Source organism: Oratosquilla oratoria, chromosome 4 (genome assembly GCF_046742065.1).
Source record: "Oratosquilla oratoria isolate Oo_2021 chromosome 4, ASM4674206v1, whole genome shotgun sequence".
NCBI classification, from domain to species: Eukaryota; Metazoa; Arthropoda; class Malacostraca; order Stomatopoda; family Squillidae; genus Oratosquilla; species Oratosquilla oratoria.
In genome coordinates, this window is record NC_134780.1 from 42,466,455 (window position 1) to 42,485,665 (window position 19,211).

At 40.6% G+C, this 19,211-nt stretch overlaps 1 protein-coding gene across 3 annotated transcripts in view; it reads right to left on the reverse strand.

Annotated features, from left to right (window-relative positions):
- sno (Protein strawberry notch) overlaps positions 1–19,211 on the reverse strand; it is a 111,583-nt gene that overhangs the window by 82,111 nt on the left and 10,261 nt on the right. For 2 of the 3 annotated variants that reach the window (XM_076184095.1, XM_076184092.1), the window contains exons 2-6: positions 12,061–12,087; positions 10,545–10,635; positions 9,634–9,867; positions 7,748–7,897; positions 6,027–6,074 (exon numbers count right to left, since the gene is read on the reverse strand). In XM_076184095.1, the coding sequence (XP_076040210.1) occupies positions 6,027–6,074; positions 7,748–7,897; positions 9,634–9,867; positions 10,545–10,635; positions 12,061–12,087 (550 nt within the window). The remainder of the gene's footprint in view (positions 1–6,026; positions 6,075–7,747; positions 7,898–9,633; positions 9,868–10,544; positions 10,636–12,060; positions 12,088–19,211) is intronic. The other variant, XM_076184093.1, reaches the window with a different exon arrangement.

The window sequence follows — 19,211 nt, forward strand, 5'->3', positions numbered from 1 at the left end:
GAATTTCTCTTTTTCTGACTCTGTTCTGTTCTCGTTTTTTTCAATAACTTCATGTTTTGTCTTTATTTCCTCCTCTCTTTCCTCTTTAATCATTTCTCTTTTTATCCATACCTTTTTATATTGTTCACTTGCTGCTAGTTTCCCTGTTTTTGCTAAGATATTCTCTGCCGTCGTTTGTGACCTGAATTTAATCTTAATTGGTCTGGACTTATCTGTACTATACTTCCCGAGACTATACATCTCTTCAATTTGTTTCATGATTTCAGGTTCATCTTCCTGAACTAATTCTAGTAAACTGCTTTTTCTTTTTCCTCATTCATTCTTGTGGTTCTATTTGGGTTATATTGCTCTTCCATTCCTAATATAATTATACATTTCTTTGTATCTGCTAAGTCCCTAACTATATTCTCCTTCTGTCTCATCACTTTAATGACTGAGTCTTCAGTTTGTTCTTTCATTTGCTGTTCAATTATGTCAGTAAATGCAACTCTACTGTTTTCTTGGATCTTTTTTCCAACCCTGTGCTTCCTTTGTTATGGCCTCTTTTTTGTCTTTATTATTCCTCTTTAATTCCTCGTTCTCCTATTTTACTTCTTTTAACTGCCTTTTTAAATCTTCTATTTCTTTAGTTAAGTTTTTGTTCACCTTCTCAAGTTCTTCCAGTTTTTCAACTCTTTGCGCAATCTTTGCTATGTTACCGAACCTCTTCTCCCAATGTTCGGTCATTTGTTCAAGTTTTTCCTCTAGTCTTGCCAATCGGGGGAGGTTGGTATCCTCCCCCCCCCTCATTAAAATCCCTGGAAATTATTTTCTTCACCTTCCATTGTGCTGCTCTTATCTATATTTCTAATCTTAACCCCTTCCATACGGTGCCGCATACGTAGGCAGCATGAGGAGCAAGTGGATACGCGAGGCTGCCATATCGGCGTCTTGATTATATTTATTGTAGTTGCCCCTGCGTAATGACATACTCTCTAAACTGTCTTCATCACATTTTCTATGGTTATCAAAATTCACGGGTGAAAGAGAGAACGATGAGTATTATTACAACACATCGTACGTCTGGCAGCTAATGCTGCCCGCGAGATTTTGGCCTGTACTGAAGAGGTTAATGCTTTTACTGATATTTTCGATTTCCCCAGTGTCGTCAGCTGATCTTTTGTTTACATTTTTTCTGCTGTCAGGGGGAGCCCGTTCGTCTCCCTCCTCATTTTCTTCCATTTCCCTCAGTAATCCCTCCCCTTCTCCCCTTTCATTACCTTTTTACTACACCACGAGATTTCCCCTTCCCTACAAATACAATAAGGTATTTCCTAGTAGTTGAGATCCACAAAAAATTTGTTTTTTTCCTGAGTTCCAATCCACGCCATGAATCCGACAAAAGTGTGTGTGTGTGTGTGTGTATGCATATGGGCCTGATAGTGAGATGAGAGTAGAGGAAAGGGAGGTTCTTTTAACAGATTTAACTGAGTGCATAGAGAGGATTTAGGGAGAAATGCCAATGTAGTGGTATTGGGAGATATCAATGCTAAGATAAGAAATGAACCAATAGATGGAGTGGTTGGAAAATATGGAATTCCAGGAAAAAATTGAAGTGGAAAGATGATGGTGGAGATGTGTGTCTAGAAAGAGAGTTGATCATAGCAAATACAGTGTTTAGGAAGAGAGTCAAGCATAAGTGTACATGGGAGAGGGTGGTGGATAGAAGAGTGATGGATAGGGCTTTAATGGACTACATAGTAGTAACCAGGAGAAGAATAGGAAGAGTTTTGGATGTACATGTTCTAAGGAGAGAGAGTGGGGGAATATCAGATCATTTTTTGGTGGAGGGTAAGTTGAGAGTGGAGGATAGATGGAGAAAGAGGAAAAGGACAAAAGATAAGGAGGTACTTAAAGTACATACATATACCAAGGCTTTTTTCCCCCTTATCAGGAGGGTAGCCAAAAATGACTAAGGCACAAAAACATTCCCACCCATTAAATTAAAAAGAAACGAAGGAATATAAGAAGCTGAGAGAGGGGTGGGAGGGTGTGAAGGATAGAGTAGAATTAGGAGTGGAGGAGGAATGGGGATGGTTCAAGGAGGGAGTCACAAAGTGTGCAAAGATGGTGTGTAGACCAAGGAGGATGAGAGGAAATGGGTGGGTAGTGAATGGTGGGATGAAGTAAAGGTTGTAGAAGAGAAGTGAGCATTCACAGATGGGTTATAAAATAGGATGAACGAATCACATGAGAGGTACAAAAATAAATAAATAAATTCAGAGAGGGGGGTCGCCAAATAAATGAAGCAGCCTTGCTGTGGAGGTGCGATGTCTTGCAAAACTGCTGCTGGCACAGGGCAGTGGACAAGATGCAGGGATGGTCCATCATCTAGGAGGTTCCAAGATAAGAGGGAGGGAAGAGGGTAGAGGGGAGTGGAGTATGTAGGGGATGGAATGGGTGGGAATAGTTCTTATGCCTTTTTCTTTTGGCTACCTACCGTGTAAGGGGGAAAAAAGCCATTGGTATATGTATGTAGTAGAGCCTGTGTTAGAATTAGAAATGGAGAGAGTGAGTGGTTTGAGGTGAAGGTGGGGCTTCACTAGGGATGTGTTATGTCACTATGGCTGATCAATTTATATATGCATGGAGGATTAAGGAAGTTAGTGACAGTTTGGGAAGGTATGCAAAAAAAGGAAATTGAAGATAAATATGGATAAAAAAAAAAGAAAAAAAAAAAAAGTGACGTAATGTACAAGGGGAGAAAGTGGCAGCAGACTAGAAGTGAGTATTAAGAGAGAGAGAATGGAGGAAGCGGACAGTTTTAGATACTTGAGTGCAAATGTGGCAGGAAAGGGAGGAGTGGAGGTGAAGGTAAAATGTATCTTGAGAGAACCAACTAAATGCCTTGGGGAATTAAAAAGTGTAATGAGAAATAGACATTTGGGAATAGATGTTAAGAGATTGTATGAGGTGATTATACCAACAGAACTGTGTGGGGGCAGAAACATGGAACATAGGAGAGGAAGAGAGGAGTTTGAATGTGTTTGTGATGAGGTGCCTGAGAAGCATAATAGGGGTTACTAGGCTGGATAGAGTGAGAAACAAGGAGGTAAGGAGGAGAACAGGGGTGGAAAGGGAGATAGGGTGGATGAAAGAGTATTGGGATGGTTTGGACACATGGAAAGAATGAGTGAGGAAAGATTAGTAAAAGAGGTGTGGAAGGCAGAGGGAGTAGTGGACATGACGGGGGGTAACCAAGGATGAGATGGATGGATGGGGTAAAAGAGGCATTGGAAAAGAGGGAAATGTCTGTTGAGGAAGGATGGGAAAAAACAGAAGAGGGGGTGAATAAAGAATGGTTGTATGATACTGTGATGCATAAAAGGGAGTGGGTGGGGGATGGGGGGTGAGGTAGTATGTGTGAAAAAAGAGGGTGGGGGGTTCATTGATTTAATGAAGCAGCCTTGCTGTGAATGTGCTGTATCTTGCAACACTGTTCCTGACCCAAGACAGTGTGCAAGATGCATAGATGACCCATCATCCAAGAGGAGCCAAGATAAGAGGGAGGGAGGGGGGGCAAATGGGTGTGGAGTATGTGGGGATGGAATGGGTGGGAGCGAATTTTATGCCTTTGTTTTTTGGCTACCTCCCTTGTAAGGGGAAAAAGACTTTTGTATATGTATGTATGCATGCATGTATAAATATGTAAATATACCTGTATATATATGTATATGTATATATGTATATATATATATATATATATATATATATATATATGAATGGTAAGAATGGAAAGACACGATTGAGAACAAGAGACTTTATTCCTGACCGGTTTTGCCTTTGAGGCTTCTTCAGAGGTAATATTTACAGAGAATGAATGCATAGGTATTTGTAGGGCAGTTGCTGTGGTTTATGAGGGACGCGGGGTGGGATTCCGTGTGTTGCTAGGCTAGGTGGTCATGTGGGGTCAGGTGTGAGGCGGGCGGATGTATTTGTTTGTTTGTTATGTGTGGACATTTGTCTCATGGCATATTTGGCGGCATGTTTTGCAATCTTGATGTCTCATTTCTGTTGTTGATGCAATCGTTGGTGTATATGTATATTGCTTCAAGAGTCTTTCTTTGTGGTTTGTTTAGATTTTCATGTAAAACCAAGCAAACATTTTACATGAAAATCTAAACAAACCACAAAGAAAGACTCTTGAAGCAATATACATAAACACCAACAATTGCATTAACAACAAAACAGGAGACATCAAGATTGCAAAACATGCCGCCAAATACGCCACGAGACAAATGTCCACACATAACAAACAAACAAATACATCCGCCCGCCTCACACCTGACCCCACATGACCACCTAGCCTAGCAACACACGGAATCCCACCCCGCATCCCTCATAAACTACAACTGCCCTACAAATACCTATGCATTCATTCTCTGTAAATATTACCTCTGAAGAAGCCTCAAAGGCGAAACCAGTCAGGAATAAAGTCTCTTGTTCTCAATCGTGTCTTTCCATTCTTACCATTCATAAACCTGTCATGATGTCACAATATATATATATATATATATATATATATATAATTTACGGATAGCCGAGTACAGCGGGTTCGAACCCTGCATGCAACTGTCATAAAAAAAATTATCGGTTTAATGTCGCTGCCATTAGCGTATTTCTCTCATATATATATATATATATATATATACATACATATATATATACATATATACATATATATATATATATATATATATATACATATATACATATATATATATATATATACTATAATAAAGTAGTAGCCTGTCTGTTTGTTTGTTTGTTTGATCACAAACTCCTCCTAGGGTTTTGCAGATAGACCCCCATAACTATATATATTCTGATATCCTATCACTCCAGGTACTTGGATAACTATGTTTCATTTAAAAAAATATATTTTGGTTAAGGTTAAGGGTTAAAGTTAGGTGGGATATGGTTAGGTTAGGGATGATTCACAAACTCGCAGCAACACGCTGGTAATTTGGCTAGTGTATATATTATATATATATATATATAAATGCCTTGGTGGTTTAAAGAGTGTAATGAGAAATAGACATTTGGGAATGGATGCGAAGAGGAGACTGTATGAAGGAGTGATTGTGCCAACAGCACTGTATGGGGCAGAAACGTGGAACATAAGAGAAGAAGAGAGAAGGAGTTTGAATGTGTTTGAGATGAGGTGTCTGAGAAGTATGGTGGGGGTTACTAGGCTAGATAGAGTGAGAAATGAGGAGGTGAGGAGGAGAACAGGGGTGAAAAAGGATTTGGGAGAGAGGGTTGATGAAAGAATATTAGGATGGTTTGGACACATGGAAAGAATGAGTGAAGAAAGACTAGTAAAAGAGGTATGGAAGGCAGATGTGGAGGGAGTGAACATGAGGGGACGTCCTAGGATGAGGTGGATGGATGGGGTGAAGGGGGCTTTGGGGAAGAGGGGAATGTCTGTTGAGGAAGGAAGGGAGAGGACGGAAGACAGAGGTGAGTGGAGAATGGTTGTATATGGATGATGTTGTGACTGCATGAGGAGGAATGGGCGGGGGGTGGGGGGGGGTAGTATGTGTGAGTAAATTTTGACGCAGCCCGAAGGGATTTCTCCCCGTCCTCTCCTTATATGCAAAGGGGGACGGAGAGGGAGGGTCGCCGATTAAATGAAGCGGCCTTGCTGTGGATGTACTGTGTCTTGCGACACTGCTTCTGACCCAGGGCGGTGGGCAGGGTTCAGGGATGACCCGTCATCCAGGAGGTGCTCAGATGAGAGGAAGGGTGGGAGGGGTGTGGAGTGTATTTAGGGATGAAATGGGTGGGAGTGTTTTTATGCCTTTCCCTTTGTGGCTACCTCCCTTGGAAGGGGGAAAAAGCCTTGGTATATGTATGTATGTATATATATATATATGTATACACACACACACATATGAATTTATATATTTTTTCATGTGGGTTGGTGAAATATGTTTTTTATAAGGCCTGGTGAAAGAAAAGCATTTAAGAACATTCTCTCATACCTGTCAGTGATGCTGGGTTGAAACCTAGGTTCAGACCTGCAATTTGTTCTGTAAAATAGAAAGAATTACCAGTCTCTTGATGTGAAATTTCTAACCCCCCCCCACCCACCTATTCTTAGTCTTCCCCTCAAGTTCACTCCATCCACTTCTGCTTTCTACACTCATTTTTTGCCGGACTTTCCTTACTCATATTTTCCATATGCCCAACTCACCTTAGCATTCTTTGATCTACTCTATCCAACAGATCACTTCCCTATTCTCTCCACTCTTACTTGCTAATTCCAAACTCCTACCTAGCACCCTTATATTTACCTCTCACCACCCCCTCCCTGTAAACACTGAACAATCACAGACATTATACAACCCTGTGACACACCAAGCTTCACCTCAAACCACTCTCTTTCCATTCCTTCCCACACACAATCTCTACTACCCATGTCAAAACTATGACTGCCCTCAACCAATCTATCTTTTGCCTAACATCTGCAATACATTCAATAATGCTTTTCTGTCAACATTATCATAAACATTCATATCCATCAAAGCCCAAGATATATCCTGTCCCTTTGCCAAAACCTTTCACGTCTTACTACAAATCAATCTATTGCTCCTAGTCTGTTGCAGAAGACTATAAAGAATTGATCAATTCACCTTCCTAAGACCACAATGCACTTCCCCAATTACTTCCCATTTCCCTCTTAATCCTCTCAATTAACACCACATACACCTTACCAACTAGACTTAACCCGTACAGCATCAGAGCCAAAATTGATTATTTCTATTGCTTAAATCAACTCAAAATTATGTAAAACCAACAAATCTTGCTTATTTTGATTCATCTTAGCAACATTTTGTATTATACATTTATTATGAAAATTGGCATTGGGAAATTGCCAGTTCTATATGTCTGAATATGTATTAAATAGCACCTGCCTAACTGTCAAAGTACAACTTCACTTACCCATACTTCATTTCGTACACCAGTCACCTAAATTACATCCTAAAGGCCGATTTTATACCCCAAGTTATCCCCTAAAATTGCTGCTGGGGTTGCCAGTTTTGTCAATTAATAAAAAAAATTTGGGTGTCTTTTATAGCCAATGGTCATTACCACAGATATGACCCTCAACATAATGCCTATTTCTGGTGAATTTTTGAATTTGTGGCATACAATGTATGCTGCTGACGCTGTAGGGGTTAACAAATTTGATCACATTAAAACAACTTTAACACTTTTCATCCCACTTGGATATTCCTTTCTGAGACACAATGAACAATCTAAACAATCATTAATCCTCCACTATTTCTCAGACTCCACATGACAACTGTCTAATCCAGGTCCTTTTCCAGACTTCATTTTTCAATATTTCTTGTATCTTTTCACTCCCACTGGCTTAACAATTTCATGCACAATTCTGCACCAAGCCGTATCAATTGATCAACTGTTGGCTCAAGTTTTGCTGATTAGAAACCCATTGCCCTTCAACAGCTGGCAACAGTTTTTGGGCTCTCCTTTAGATTTCTCTGGGATGAAACCTTGGATTGGTGTCTGCATTCTATTTGTGTTGTCACCAACTAAACATACTAGGAAGGGAGCAGTCACCAGTTGTCAGCTCTCCTTGTGTGTGGAAGAGATTCAAAGATGACAAAGTAAAATCTTAAGCCTAGTCCAAACATAAATCATCCCTCTCATACTAACAAATACAATCTCAACAACAAACCTCTTCCTAGTTGTGGTTGTGTTGGGGGTTCTGGCTTAATAACCTGATACCCAGGTGAGTAGGCAGCTTTTGTGACGAGACCCTGTTGCAGAAGACGTTGCTGCATTGCTGCCCTACTCTGTAAGCCACCTGCAGCCATACCCTCCAACCCTGTTAAAAGAGGCAATGTGGTATCATGTCATATAACTATAACTTGGAGATGAAACTTGTTTAACCCCTTCCATACGGTGCCGCACACGTAGGCGTCATGGGGAGCGAGTGTATTCGCGAGGCTGCCATATCGGCGTCTTGATTATATTTATTGTAGTCGCCCCTCCATAATGACATTCTTTCTAATTCTTTTGTAATCGCATTTTCTATGGTTATCAAAATTCACGGGTGAAGAGAGAACGATCGATATAAGCGGTGACTATATTTTATGATGCGAGTATTATTACGACACGTCGTACGGCTGGCATTGGCTGCTGCCACCGAGATCTAAGTCCATGACGCCTACGTGTGCGGCACCGTATGGAAGGGGTTAAACTAGAGAAGAGAGAGAAAAGAGAGAGAAAAGAGAGAGAGAGAGAGAGAGAGAGAGAGAGAGAGAGAGAGAGAGAGAGAGAGGATAGAGAGAGAGGGGGGATAGAGAGAGAGGGGGGATAGAGAGAGAGGGGGGATAGAGAGAGAGAGGGGGATAGAGAGAGGGGGGGATAGAGAGAGGGGGGGGATAGAGAGAGGGGGGGATAGAGAGAGATGGGGGAGGGAGAGAGATTATCTTGTCCACTGCCCTGGGTCAGAGGCAGTGTCATAAGACACAGCACATCCACGGCAAGGCCGCTTCATGAAATTGGCGACCCACCCCTCTCTGTCCCCTCATGCAGAAAAAAAGACGGGGAGAAATCCCTTTGGGCTGCATCAAATTTTTCTCACCCCCCATCCCACCTCATGCATCACATCATCCATATACAACCATTCTCCATTCACCCGTCTTCTGTTCTCTCCCATCCTTCCTCAACAGACATTCCCCTCTTCCCCAAAGCCCCTCTCACCCCATACATCCATCTCATCCTAGGTCACCCTCTCATGTTCACTCCCTCCACATCTGCCTTCCATACCTCTTTTACTAGTCTTTCTTCACTCATTCTTTCCATGTGTCCAAACCATCCCAATAGTCTTTCATCCACCCTATCTCCCAACTCCCTTACCACTCTTGTTCTCCTCCTCATCTCCTCATTTCTCACTCTATCTAGCCTAGTAACCCCCATCATACTCATCTCAAACACATTCAAACTCCTTCTCTCTTATGTTCCATGTTTCTGCCCCATATAGTGCTGTTGGCACAATCACTCCTTCATACAATCTACTCTTAGCATCCATTCCCAAATGTCTATTCCTCATTACACTTTTTAATCCACCAAGGCATTTACTCGCTTCTCTCAATCTACGTTCTACCTCCACCTTGACTCCACCCTTTCCCGCTACATTTGCATCCAAGTATCTAAAAATATCCACTTCCTCCAGTTGCTCTCCCTTACTGCTCACTTCCAGTCTGCTTCCACTTTCACCCCTTGTACATCTTATCACCTTACTTTTACCCATATTCATCTTAACCTTTCTTCTTTTACACACTCTCCCAAACTGTCACCAACTTCCTCAATCCCTCCTCTGATCCTGCTACAAGCGCAGTGTCGTCCCCAAACAACAGCTGGCTCCTTTTCTCCATTTTCTTTAAACATCTCCAATCCCTGACCCACTACCCTTGCATTTACCTCTTGCACCACCCCAGCCATGTATAAATTGTACAGCCAGGGCGACATAACACATCCCTGACAAGGTACCACCTTTACCTCGAACCACTCCCTCTCTCAAGCACATTTACACAAAATGTAAGATTACAAACTAACCTGATGTTGTTAAGGCAGCACTTAAGAGGTCCTGTGGCTTTGGTTTCACATCAAGTAATGGTTGTGGAGAGGATGCCAACAAGTTGGCCAAACTAATGTTGGCAGTAGAAGTTGGACCCATGCTGTTTGGCAAGCCAAGGCTACTGCCACTACCACCACTTCCTCCCGCCGACGATAAGGGAGTTTCCGACTTGCCACCCTCACCCTTCAGTACATTTAGTGTTGTACCACCACCTGGAAATATAATTATTTTCATTTAACCTCAAAGTTCAAAAAGTATCAATAACCCTTTTGGTACTGGTGCCACAAGAGATGAATGTAGCATTGCAGCAGTCAAAATAAAAATAAAAGTGCCAACCAGAATAGAAGCAGCTCATCAAAATGTGCTATAATGTCTTACCTACTAAAAAATACCAGGCAACAGCACCTGGATAACAACAACCACTCTAATGGATTGGAATAAGGCTGAGTTAATTATGCATGAAATATACAGGATAAGGAGTAAATGTCAGAAAACATGGCTATTCAGAGGTCAAATACTATAGAAGAAAATAAGACAATGTTCAACATTGCAATCTCAGTAATTTATTTGCTTCCATGATGAAAAATGTTTTGGAGAGTCATCAATGACCCTTCCCCCATACCTGCCCTGTCCCCTACCAACCCCTCCCAACCCATTCTGAGGCTTTTGTAGTCTATTCTTCATCTCTGTACTTGAAAAATCGTCAACATGCAAAACTTTGTACATTTAACGAAGGGCCCCTCCTCAAACAGTGTTTACTCTATATAAAATATGCAGTCAGTACCCCACATGGGAAATCATCAATGACTGGATGTGCACTTGGGTGGAGGAATATATGCCGAATTAAAAATTCAATGGTAATAAAAAGGTATAGATAACAAAATCTTACCAGGTACATTCATGTTGTCTGGATCTTCTTCATCATCCCATTCATCTGAGTCACTACTACTTTCATCCTTGTATTTTGGGTTGCGCCCACTCTGCAAATATGCATTCAATAAGCTATCAAACTTCATTATATAAATAAACACATGCCTTGAAAAACAAAAACACTACCACAACAGTAAAATGATTGCATACATGTTTTAAATGAGCATACTATAGTCAAAGGCAGCAAAGTGGGATGCTATGGCTTTTGACAACAAAACTTACAATATATGTGATAAACTGAAATATAAACACAGATACATATGAATGAGGAAGACTGAAATAGCTAGTAAGGGACACAAAAGAGCGGGGGGTCACCAAATAAATCCTCTTCAATATGAAACTGGTTATAAAACCACATATGAAACTTGTGTTAATTGGAAACAAAAAATATTTACAGAAGGTGCATGAAAATAGGAATCATTTATCAATATGTTCAACACTACAACAGAATAATGAATACACTTATGTATAAGTATACCAAATCAGCTTCCAAAATAATATGAAAATAAACAGAAATATCTATTAGCATTTGAGGTACATAGAATCAGGAGACACAAGGGAGGAAAAACTAATTTAGCAATAACAATATAATTGCTAATTACATACCATAATTGTATTGCCTCTAGGTGGCAAGCATGACCTATACAATACTTTAACTGCCAGTGGCAGATTCTTGATCAAAATGGGGGGGGGGGGGTGTTGCTAACTTGAATTTTGCACATGGATGACGCTTTGTGTGGGGGGAGGGGGGCTGACCTGAGTTTTGTAAATATTGATGACACTCTTTAAGAGATGTACTCTGTAGCACAAATATGGTGATTTTTAATATAAATTTAAGTATGTGTTTTCACTTTAGTTTCTTTCAAAATACTGGACAAAAGTAATACTACCTTACAACTTTAATGATTTACCCTCAATAATGTGTTGAATATACTTCCAATTATTCTCAATGAAGTGTTTTATGAAATGCTGGGATACAAGTCCGCCACCATTACAGCTTTCTGACATATACTGGTGTACACGAACCAGGTTTCTCAACCTCTACAATGAGGTAGTTTAAGAACAAGTGGGGGGTTTCAGGCCCCTCAGGCCCACTTGGATCCACCAACTGCTTAACTACTACAGCACGAGAACATGTTGATGACATCATTTACAATTACCAGCATTGCACCAAATTACATTTTTGATGAACATTGAATGACAAGACCACCACTAATGATTAAAACATTAGTGGTGCTCATTACTACTCAATTGCAACTATAATTTACAATTAATAAATCAATAAATAAAAATAAACAAATAAATAAAAATTATTTTATGATTAAGAAACCAAAAGTAAAACACTCAACATATCTGCACAGGCATAAGCTTGCTTATATCATGCATGAATACACTATATACATTTGAAAAAAGTTCCAACAGAATGAAACACTGTAAATTATACTGAAATAGAATATGGGCAATACAGAACTTACATCTTTATCCTTAACCTTGGTCGACTGCTGGACAGAAAGAAACAAAATTCATTTAAAACAAATACACACCAGACACAACTGTTGCTTTGCAACTGTATTGCATGAATACATAATTGCATTCACTGATTTTCAACATACACAGATTTAAATCTGTCAAGATGAGAAATGAAGTACACACTTACTTTTTAGAAAATTATTGTTCCTCTCATATTTATTTTTCTTATCATAATAATGTTATCAACTTTATCATGAACCTATTCCTAGCATGACCTAATTATCAACCAAAAGTTCTCCGTTGGCGTGCTATAAGTACCTTCTGACTTGACAAAAAATAAACAAATAAATAAATAATTGGCCTCACATCTGACACAAATGATCACCCTTTGGACAAAAGACCTTATGATGAAAGCTGAAAAAAACTTACTACAGTAGCAAACACAGGACAGTAGAAACACTTGTCACTTTGTGTACGAACAACATTCAACTATGCATCCAAAGCATGGTATCCAACAGTTAAATAACAAAGTCAATCTATAAACAATACAAACTAAAGCCTAAAGAATAACAACTGACTGCATTAAACCACCAATTCTATATCTACACCCAAGAGATCAAAATCCTCCTCATGGAGCAGAACAAGAATAATTGGTACAAAACTCTATGCAAGAACCTTTGAATTCACTGACCCCTCACATCACATATCAAAGAAACACCAGAAACTATGATCAATCAATCTCTTCACCCTGATCTTTTTTGCATGAGATCCATCACTGCCAGGTAACCAACAACAGGTCAATCAAGGTAGAAACAATTTGTCGAGTAGGGATTGTTAGTGTGAAGTATTGTACAAGATGTTCAGTGTTGTCAGTGTGGTGGTGCCATCTAAGTCAGTGTGATATTGTGGGTAAGCCTATTCTGTGGTGATACTGTCTTAGAGCAGGATGGTGTTCGGAACACAAGTGTGACTATATGGTTCATACTTTTCAAGAGATTTTTCTATGAGGCTGACATCTGGAAATATTGGTCACGTAGTGAGTGTGATGATTTGTTCTCTCTTTTAAGGGAAGAGCCATGCTGTGGAAGTGTAGCTGAAGGTGGTTGTTATGAATGGTTGAAAGATATTAATTACAGTTTCCTTCTGTTGTCAGAAGCCTGTATTTGCAATGAATTGGGTTTCTTTTCACTATCAGACCTTTGACATGTGGACTGAAGGTCATAGAAATATCATAAATGAGGCCTGGAATTTTAGGATTACCGGTATTTTCCAATGGGAGGATTTGGCCATTTAATTTCACTACTGGGTATGTTTTTAATTCATAGTTGTCTGGAGTGAGCAATGTTATGAATTTCTGGGGTGAGGCTTCAATTCTATTAATTCTGAGCCATTGCTCTAGTTTGTGTTAGGCTTGGGTGTTCTTGGCATCTATTTTGTAGTTTCTATCCTGAGTTATACCTGTTAAATTATCTGTGTGAATGCATTAATATTCAATATTAAGTTCTGGATCTGGGGTTGAGAGATTACTTGTGAAGGGATTGAATAGCATTATTCCTTGAGGAATTCCACAGTACAGTAATTTTGTCCAAGATATTTGGTTATTTTTGGGTTATTCTGCATCATCTCCCTACCAAGATGTTCTTTGACAGCATGTGTCTGGGAACTTTGTCAAATATAGTACTTTCTTTATGTTACCATGATCATTCCTTCTGGTGGAGATTTCTTGTTGAATCCCACCAGTATTTCTTGGATGATGCTTCTGAGCAATTTGTGCATGTCTCTCTGAATCCTAATTGATTAGGGGAGGTGGGAAATTTTGTTACATATCTTCCTGCTATTGATCTTTCCATCAGCTTGTCTACGATGGATGGTAATGAAATACATACATACATACATATACCAAGGCTTTTTCCCCCTTCCAAGGGAGGTAGCCAAAAAGGGAAAGGCATAAAAACACTCCCACCCATTTCATCCCTAAATACACTCCACACCCCTCCCACCCTTCCTCTCATCTGAGCACCTCCTGGATGACGGGTCATCCCTGCACCCTGCCCACCGCCCTGGGTCAGAAGCAGTGTCGCAGGACACAGCACATCCACAGCAAGGCCGCTTCATTTAATCGGCGACCCCCCCTCTCCGTCCCCCCTTGCATATAAAGAGAGGACGGGGAGAAATCCCTTCATGCTGCGTCAAAACTCACTCACACACACTACCCCACCCCCCGCCCATTTCTCCCCATGCAGTCACAACATCATCCATATACAACCATTCTCCACTCACCTCTGTCTTCCGTCCTCTCCCTTCCTTCCTCAACAGACATTCCCCTCTTCCCCAAAGCCCCCTTCACCCCATCCATCCACCTCATCCTAGGACGTCCCCTCATGTTCACTCCCTCCACATCTGCCTTCCATACCTCTTTTACTAGTCTTTCTTCACTCATTCTTTCCATGTGTCCAAACCATCCTAATATTCTTTCATCAACCCTCTCTCCCAAATCCTTTTTCACCCCTGTTCTCCTCCTCACCTCCTCATTTCTCACTCTATCTAGCCTAGTAACCCCCACCATACTTCTCAGACACCTCATCTCAAACACATTCAAACTCCTTCTCTCTTCTTCTCTTATGTTCCACGTTTCTGCCCCATACAGTGCTGTTGGCACAATCACTCCTTCATACAGTCTCCTCTTCGCATCCATTCCCAAATGTCTATTTCTCATTACACTCTTTAAACCACCAAGGCATTTACTCGCTTCTCTCAATCTACATTCTACCTCCACCTTCACTCCACCTTTTCCTGCTACACTTGCACCCAAGTATCTAAAACTATCCACTTCCTCCAGTCGCTCTCCCTTAATGTTCACTTCCAGTCTACTGCCACTTTCACCCCTTGTACATCTCATCACCTTACTTTTACCCACATTTATCTTTAGCTTTCTTCTATCACATACTCTCCCAAACTCTGCCACCAGCTTCCTCAATCCCTCCTCTGACCCTGCCACAAGCGCAGTGTCGTCCGCAAACAACAGCTGGCTCACCTCCCACTTTTCTCCATTTTCTTTAACCATCTCCAATCCCTGACTCACTACCCTAGCATTCACCTCTCGCACCACCCCATCCATGTATAAGTTGAACAGCCAGGGCGACATAACGCATCCTTGACGAAGTCCCACCTTTACTTCAAACCACTCACTCTCTCCATTTCCAATCCTAACACATGCTCTACTACTCTCATAAAAACTCTTGACAGCTCCCAAAAGCTTTCCTCCTATCCCATAAATCTGCATAACCTCCCACAGTGCCTTTCTGTCTACCCTATCATAAGCCTTTTCCAGATCCATAAAAGCCCAAAAAACATCCTTCCCCTTTCCTATAGCTTTCTCACATATCTGTCTTACCACAAAGATCTGATCTACACAACCTCTACCCGTCCTAAATCCACACTGTTCCTCACCAATTACTCCTTCTGTTCCTCTCCTAATCCTCTCAATTAAGATTCTCCCATAAGCCTTCCCTACTACACTCAACAGGCTAATCCCTCTGAAATTACTACATTCACACTTGTCCCCTTTTCCCTTGTAAAGAGGAACTATACAGGCAATACTCCAGTCCTCCGGTACTCTACCCTCTCTCCAGCAAACATTAAATAATCTCACCAACCAGTCCACCATCACTGAACCTCCCTTTTTCAGACATTCTGCATGACATCCATCCAGACCAGGTGCCTTACCTGCTTTCATCATCTTTACAACTGCCTTCACCTCATCCTTCCTTATTTCTCCTCCATTCTCCTCACTCATCACTCTCATTTTCTTCGTATTTCCCACTGCAGCTATCTTTCCTTCCCTATCCTCCTTCACATTCAGCAACTCCCTAAAATATTCTGCCCATCTTCCCCTCACTGCCATCTCTTCCATTATCAACTCTCCATCTGTACCTTTTACCTTTTCTTCCCTACTTGATTCGCCTCCTCTTCCTCTCTTAATTTCTTTCCAAAACATCTTTTTATTACTTTCAAAATTTTCTGTCATACTCCTACCCCATTTCACATCTGCTCTCCTCTTTGCCTCCTTTACCTTTTGCTTTACTTCTCTTTTCTTTTCTTTGTACGTCTCATATGACTCCCCTGTCCTCTTTTGTAACCAATATGTGAATGCTCGCTTCTTCTCTTCTACAACCTTCTTTGTTTCCTCATCCCACCATTCACTACCCTTTCTTCTATTTCCCCCTGTCCTTCTTGTTCCACACACCATCCTTGCACACTTTAAGACTCCCTCCTTGAACCATCCCCATTCCTCCTCCACACCCATCTCTGCTCTATCCTTTACTCCCTCCCACTCCTCCTTCAGCTTCTTTTCATACTCCTTCTCCTTTTCCTTTTCATTCAAGGAGTTCACTCTAAGAACCTCCCTACCTTTTGTCCCTTTCCTCCTTCTCCATCTATCCTCCACTCTCAACTTACCTTCCACCAAAAAATGATCTGATATTCCCCCACCCTCTCCCCTTAGCACATGTACATCCTTAACTCTTCCTATCATAATCCTATTTACCACTACATAATCCATTAGCGCTCTATCTACCACCCTTCCCTCCACCACCCTCTCCCATGTGTACTTATGCTTGACTTTCTTCCGAAACACTGTATTTGCTATCATCAACTCTCTTTCTAGACACATTTCCACCATCAACTCTCCACTACGATTCTTTCCTGGAACTCCACACTTCCCAACCACTCCATCGATTGGACCATTTCCCACTCTAGCATTAAGGTCTCCCAGTACTATTACATTGACATTTCTTCCTAAACCCTCTATGCACTCATTTAAATCTATCCAAAAGGCCTCCCTTTCTTCCATGCTCTTCTCACTGCCCGGCCCATATGCACTTACAAAGACCCACATCTCCTTTCTCCGTTATGCTGTCCCCCAACCCCTTGTTGCTGTCCTGTACCATTTCTCTGAGTATTCTCTTTCTGATTGGGGGAATTCCCTGTGGTGGGGGAAAAGAATACTGCCACCAAGTTTTCCCACTTGGATCGTAAGAGGCGAGAAGAAAGGGACGGGGAGAGGGACTAGGCATCCTTCTCCCTGTAGCCCCAAGGGGCAAATTCCTAAATCAAAAAGAAAAGGTAATGAAATGGGTTTGAATTATATAGTTTTCTGGTGGTTTGTTTGCTTTTAATATGGATATTATGCTAACTCTTTTCCAGATGGTTGAAATATTACTGTGCAACCATGAGTGGTAATGAAATGGGTTTGAATGATATACTTTTCTGGTGGTTTGTTTGCTTTTAATATGGGTATTATGCTAACTCTTTTCCAGATAGTTGAAAAATTAGTGTGCAACCATGAGTGGTTGAAGATACAAATAAAGCTTTTATTGCTATTGAGCCAAGGAATTTCTGATGGATATCTTGTCTGGGCCTTCAGTGTATGAGTTTTTTCTGGGCTTTTGGCATGGGACTTTCCTTATTTCTTTTATTGTCCCTTCTACATCTTTATAGACTTGTTTTGGAGATGTACTTACTGATGATGTACTGCTGTTTTGGTGATGGCAATTTCCCAAGTTACTCCAAATCCTATATGGGTAGGTGGGGGAGTTGTTCATTTACAGTTTTTAACTACTTTCCACAATGTTACATTACTTGTTTCCAATCTACTGTATTCCCCACAATTTTCTTTCAGCTTAGTAATGATTTTGTTTAGCCGATGTAGTTTTTCTTATCCTTGTTCAGTTAGGTCATGTTTCTCTTTTTCTTTTGCATGGCTACCTATTATTTGTAATTGGGACTGTGTTCTTTCCAGTAGATCCTAGGAAATCTTTTGCTTGCCTTCTGGATGGTTGCTAATTTCACCCAGTGCTACATCTATTGATGGGAATTGGTATCTAAAATTTTCCCTATCTCTCCAGTGCAATCTTCCCAATATGATTTTTTGTCATTTATGAGTGTTCTCTTGTATATAAGTTGTATTTTCTCTTAAAGTTCTATGGTTATCTGTACTGGGAAGGGTGGTTTGTCTAAAAATTCACCCATGTTTATCTTATTTGGGACGGTGAGCACATGTTATGTAAGGGGATGTTGGTTATGTTGAAGGGGTTGTCTAGTGAGATTGTTACTGTATTCACGTATCATTCTAACATTGGCTAAATAACCTGCAAAGCTATTCCAAGCATATATGTATCTGTATGGAAAAATATTTCTTCACATCTTTTGGATATTTAGTCTTTCAATTTTTCTCATATCTTCCAGCTCTCCCATCTCTTAATCATGAAATCTCTTCTGCCAATGTAGTATATCCTCTTTAGCATGACTCTTTCAATGTTAGTAGATCCAAAGGTATTTCTCTCCTCAAATGGCTTATCTGCTAGGCTGGGAACCCGTTTGGTTCCTGCCCTGTGTATTCTCTCAATCTTTCTTATATTCTTCACTCTATGTGGGGACCATACCACTGATGCATATAATCTTGGATGGATCAAGGTTTCTATCAGTTCTTTTCATCACCTGTTCATCCATATTGTGAAAAGTCACTTTCACTTTCTGCAGTAGTCCATACATCTCTCCCATAATCTTACTGATATGTCTGTGAGATGACAGGCTGTCTTTTATCAATACTCCCAAATCTTTCTCCTCTTTTACTTTGGTAATGAAATTATTTCTCAAGGAATAGTTCAAAGATAGTATCTTACAGCTCTTGCCATTTTCCAATGCTTTGCATGTTTTTGGTATTGAAAATATTTTCCATTTTTAGCTCCTCATTTTTCACTCATTATTGATACATGGAAAGGTTCCAAGGAGAGTTGCCAGCCACTATGGGGCTGTGAGTTTTCCATTTAGTGAAACTCCAGGCAATGATTAATTGAATGATTCTGTGATTTTGTATGGATGTCTTGCAATGTGCAGTTGGAAGATTGCAACCCAGACACCAGCCAGGGAAATTTGGCCACTCAGAGGGCCAGCCATGTAAAACTGCTCAACCCCAGCAAGCTCCACACCCATCCATATTTAACAACAGGTGCCTATCAACTATTCAGTAGCACATCTGAGGTCATTTCCATTGAGATACCTCTCAACAACTCTTCTGACATAACACTTTATCCCTCTACAAGACCCTTTCTTAACCTTGGACATTAATGCACTCTTGACAGCTTTCAACTTCTTA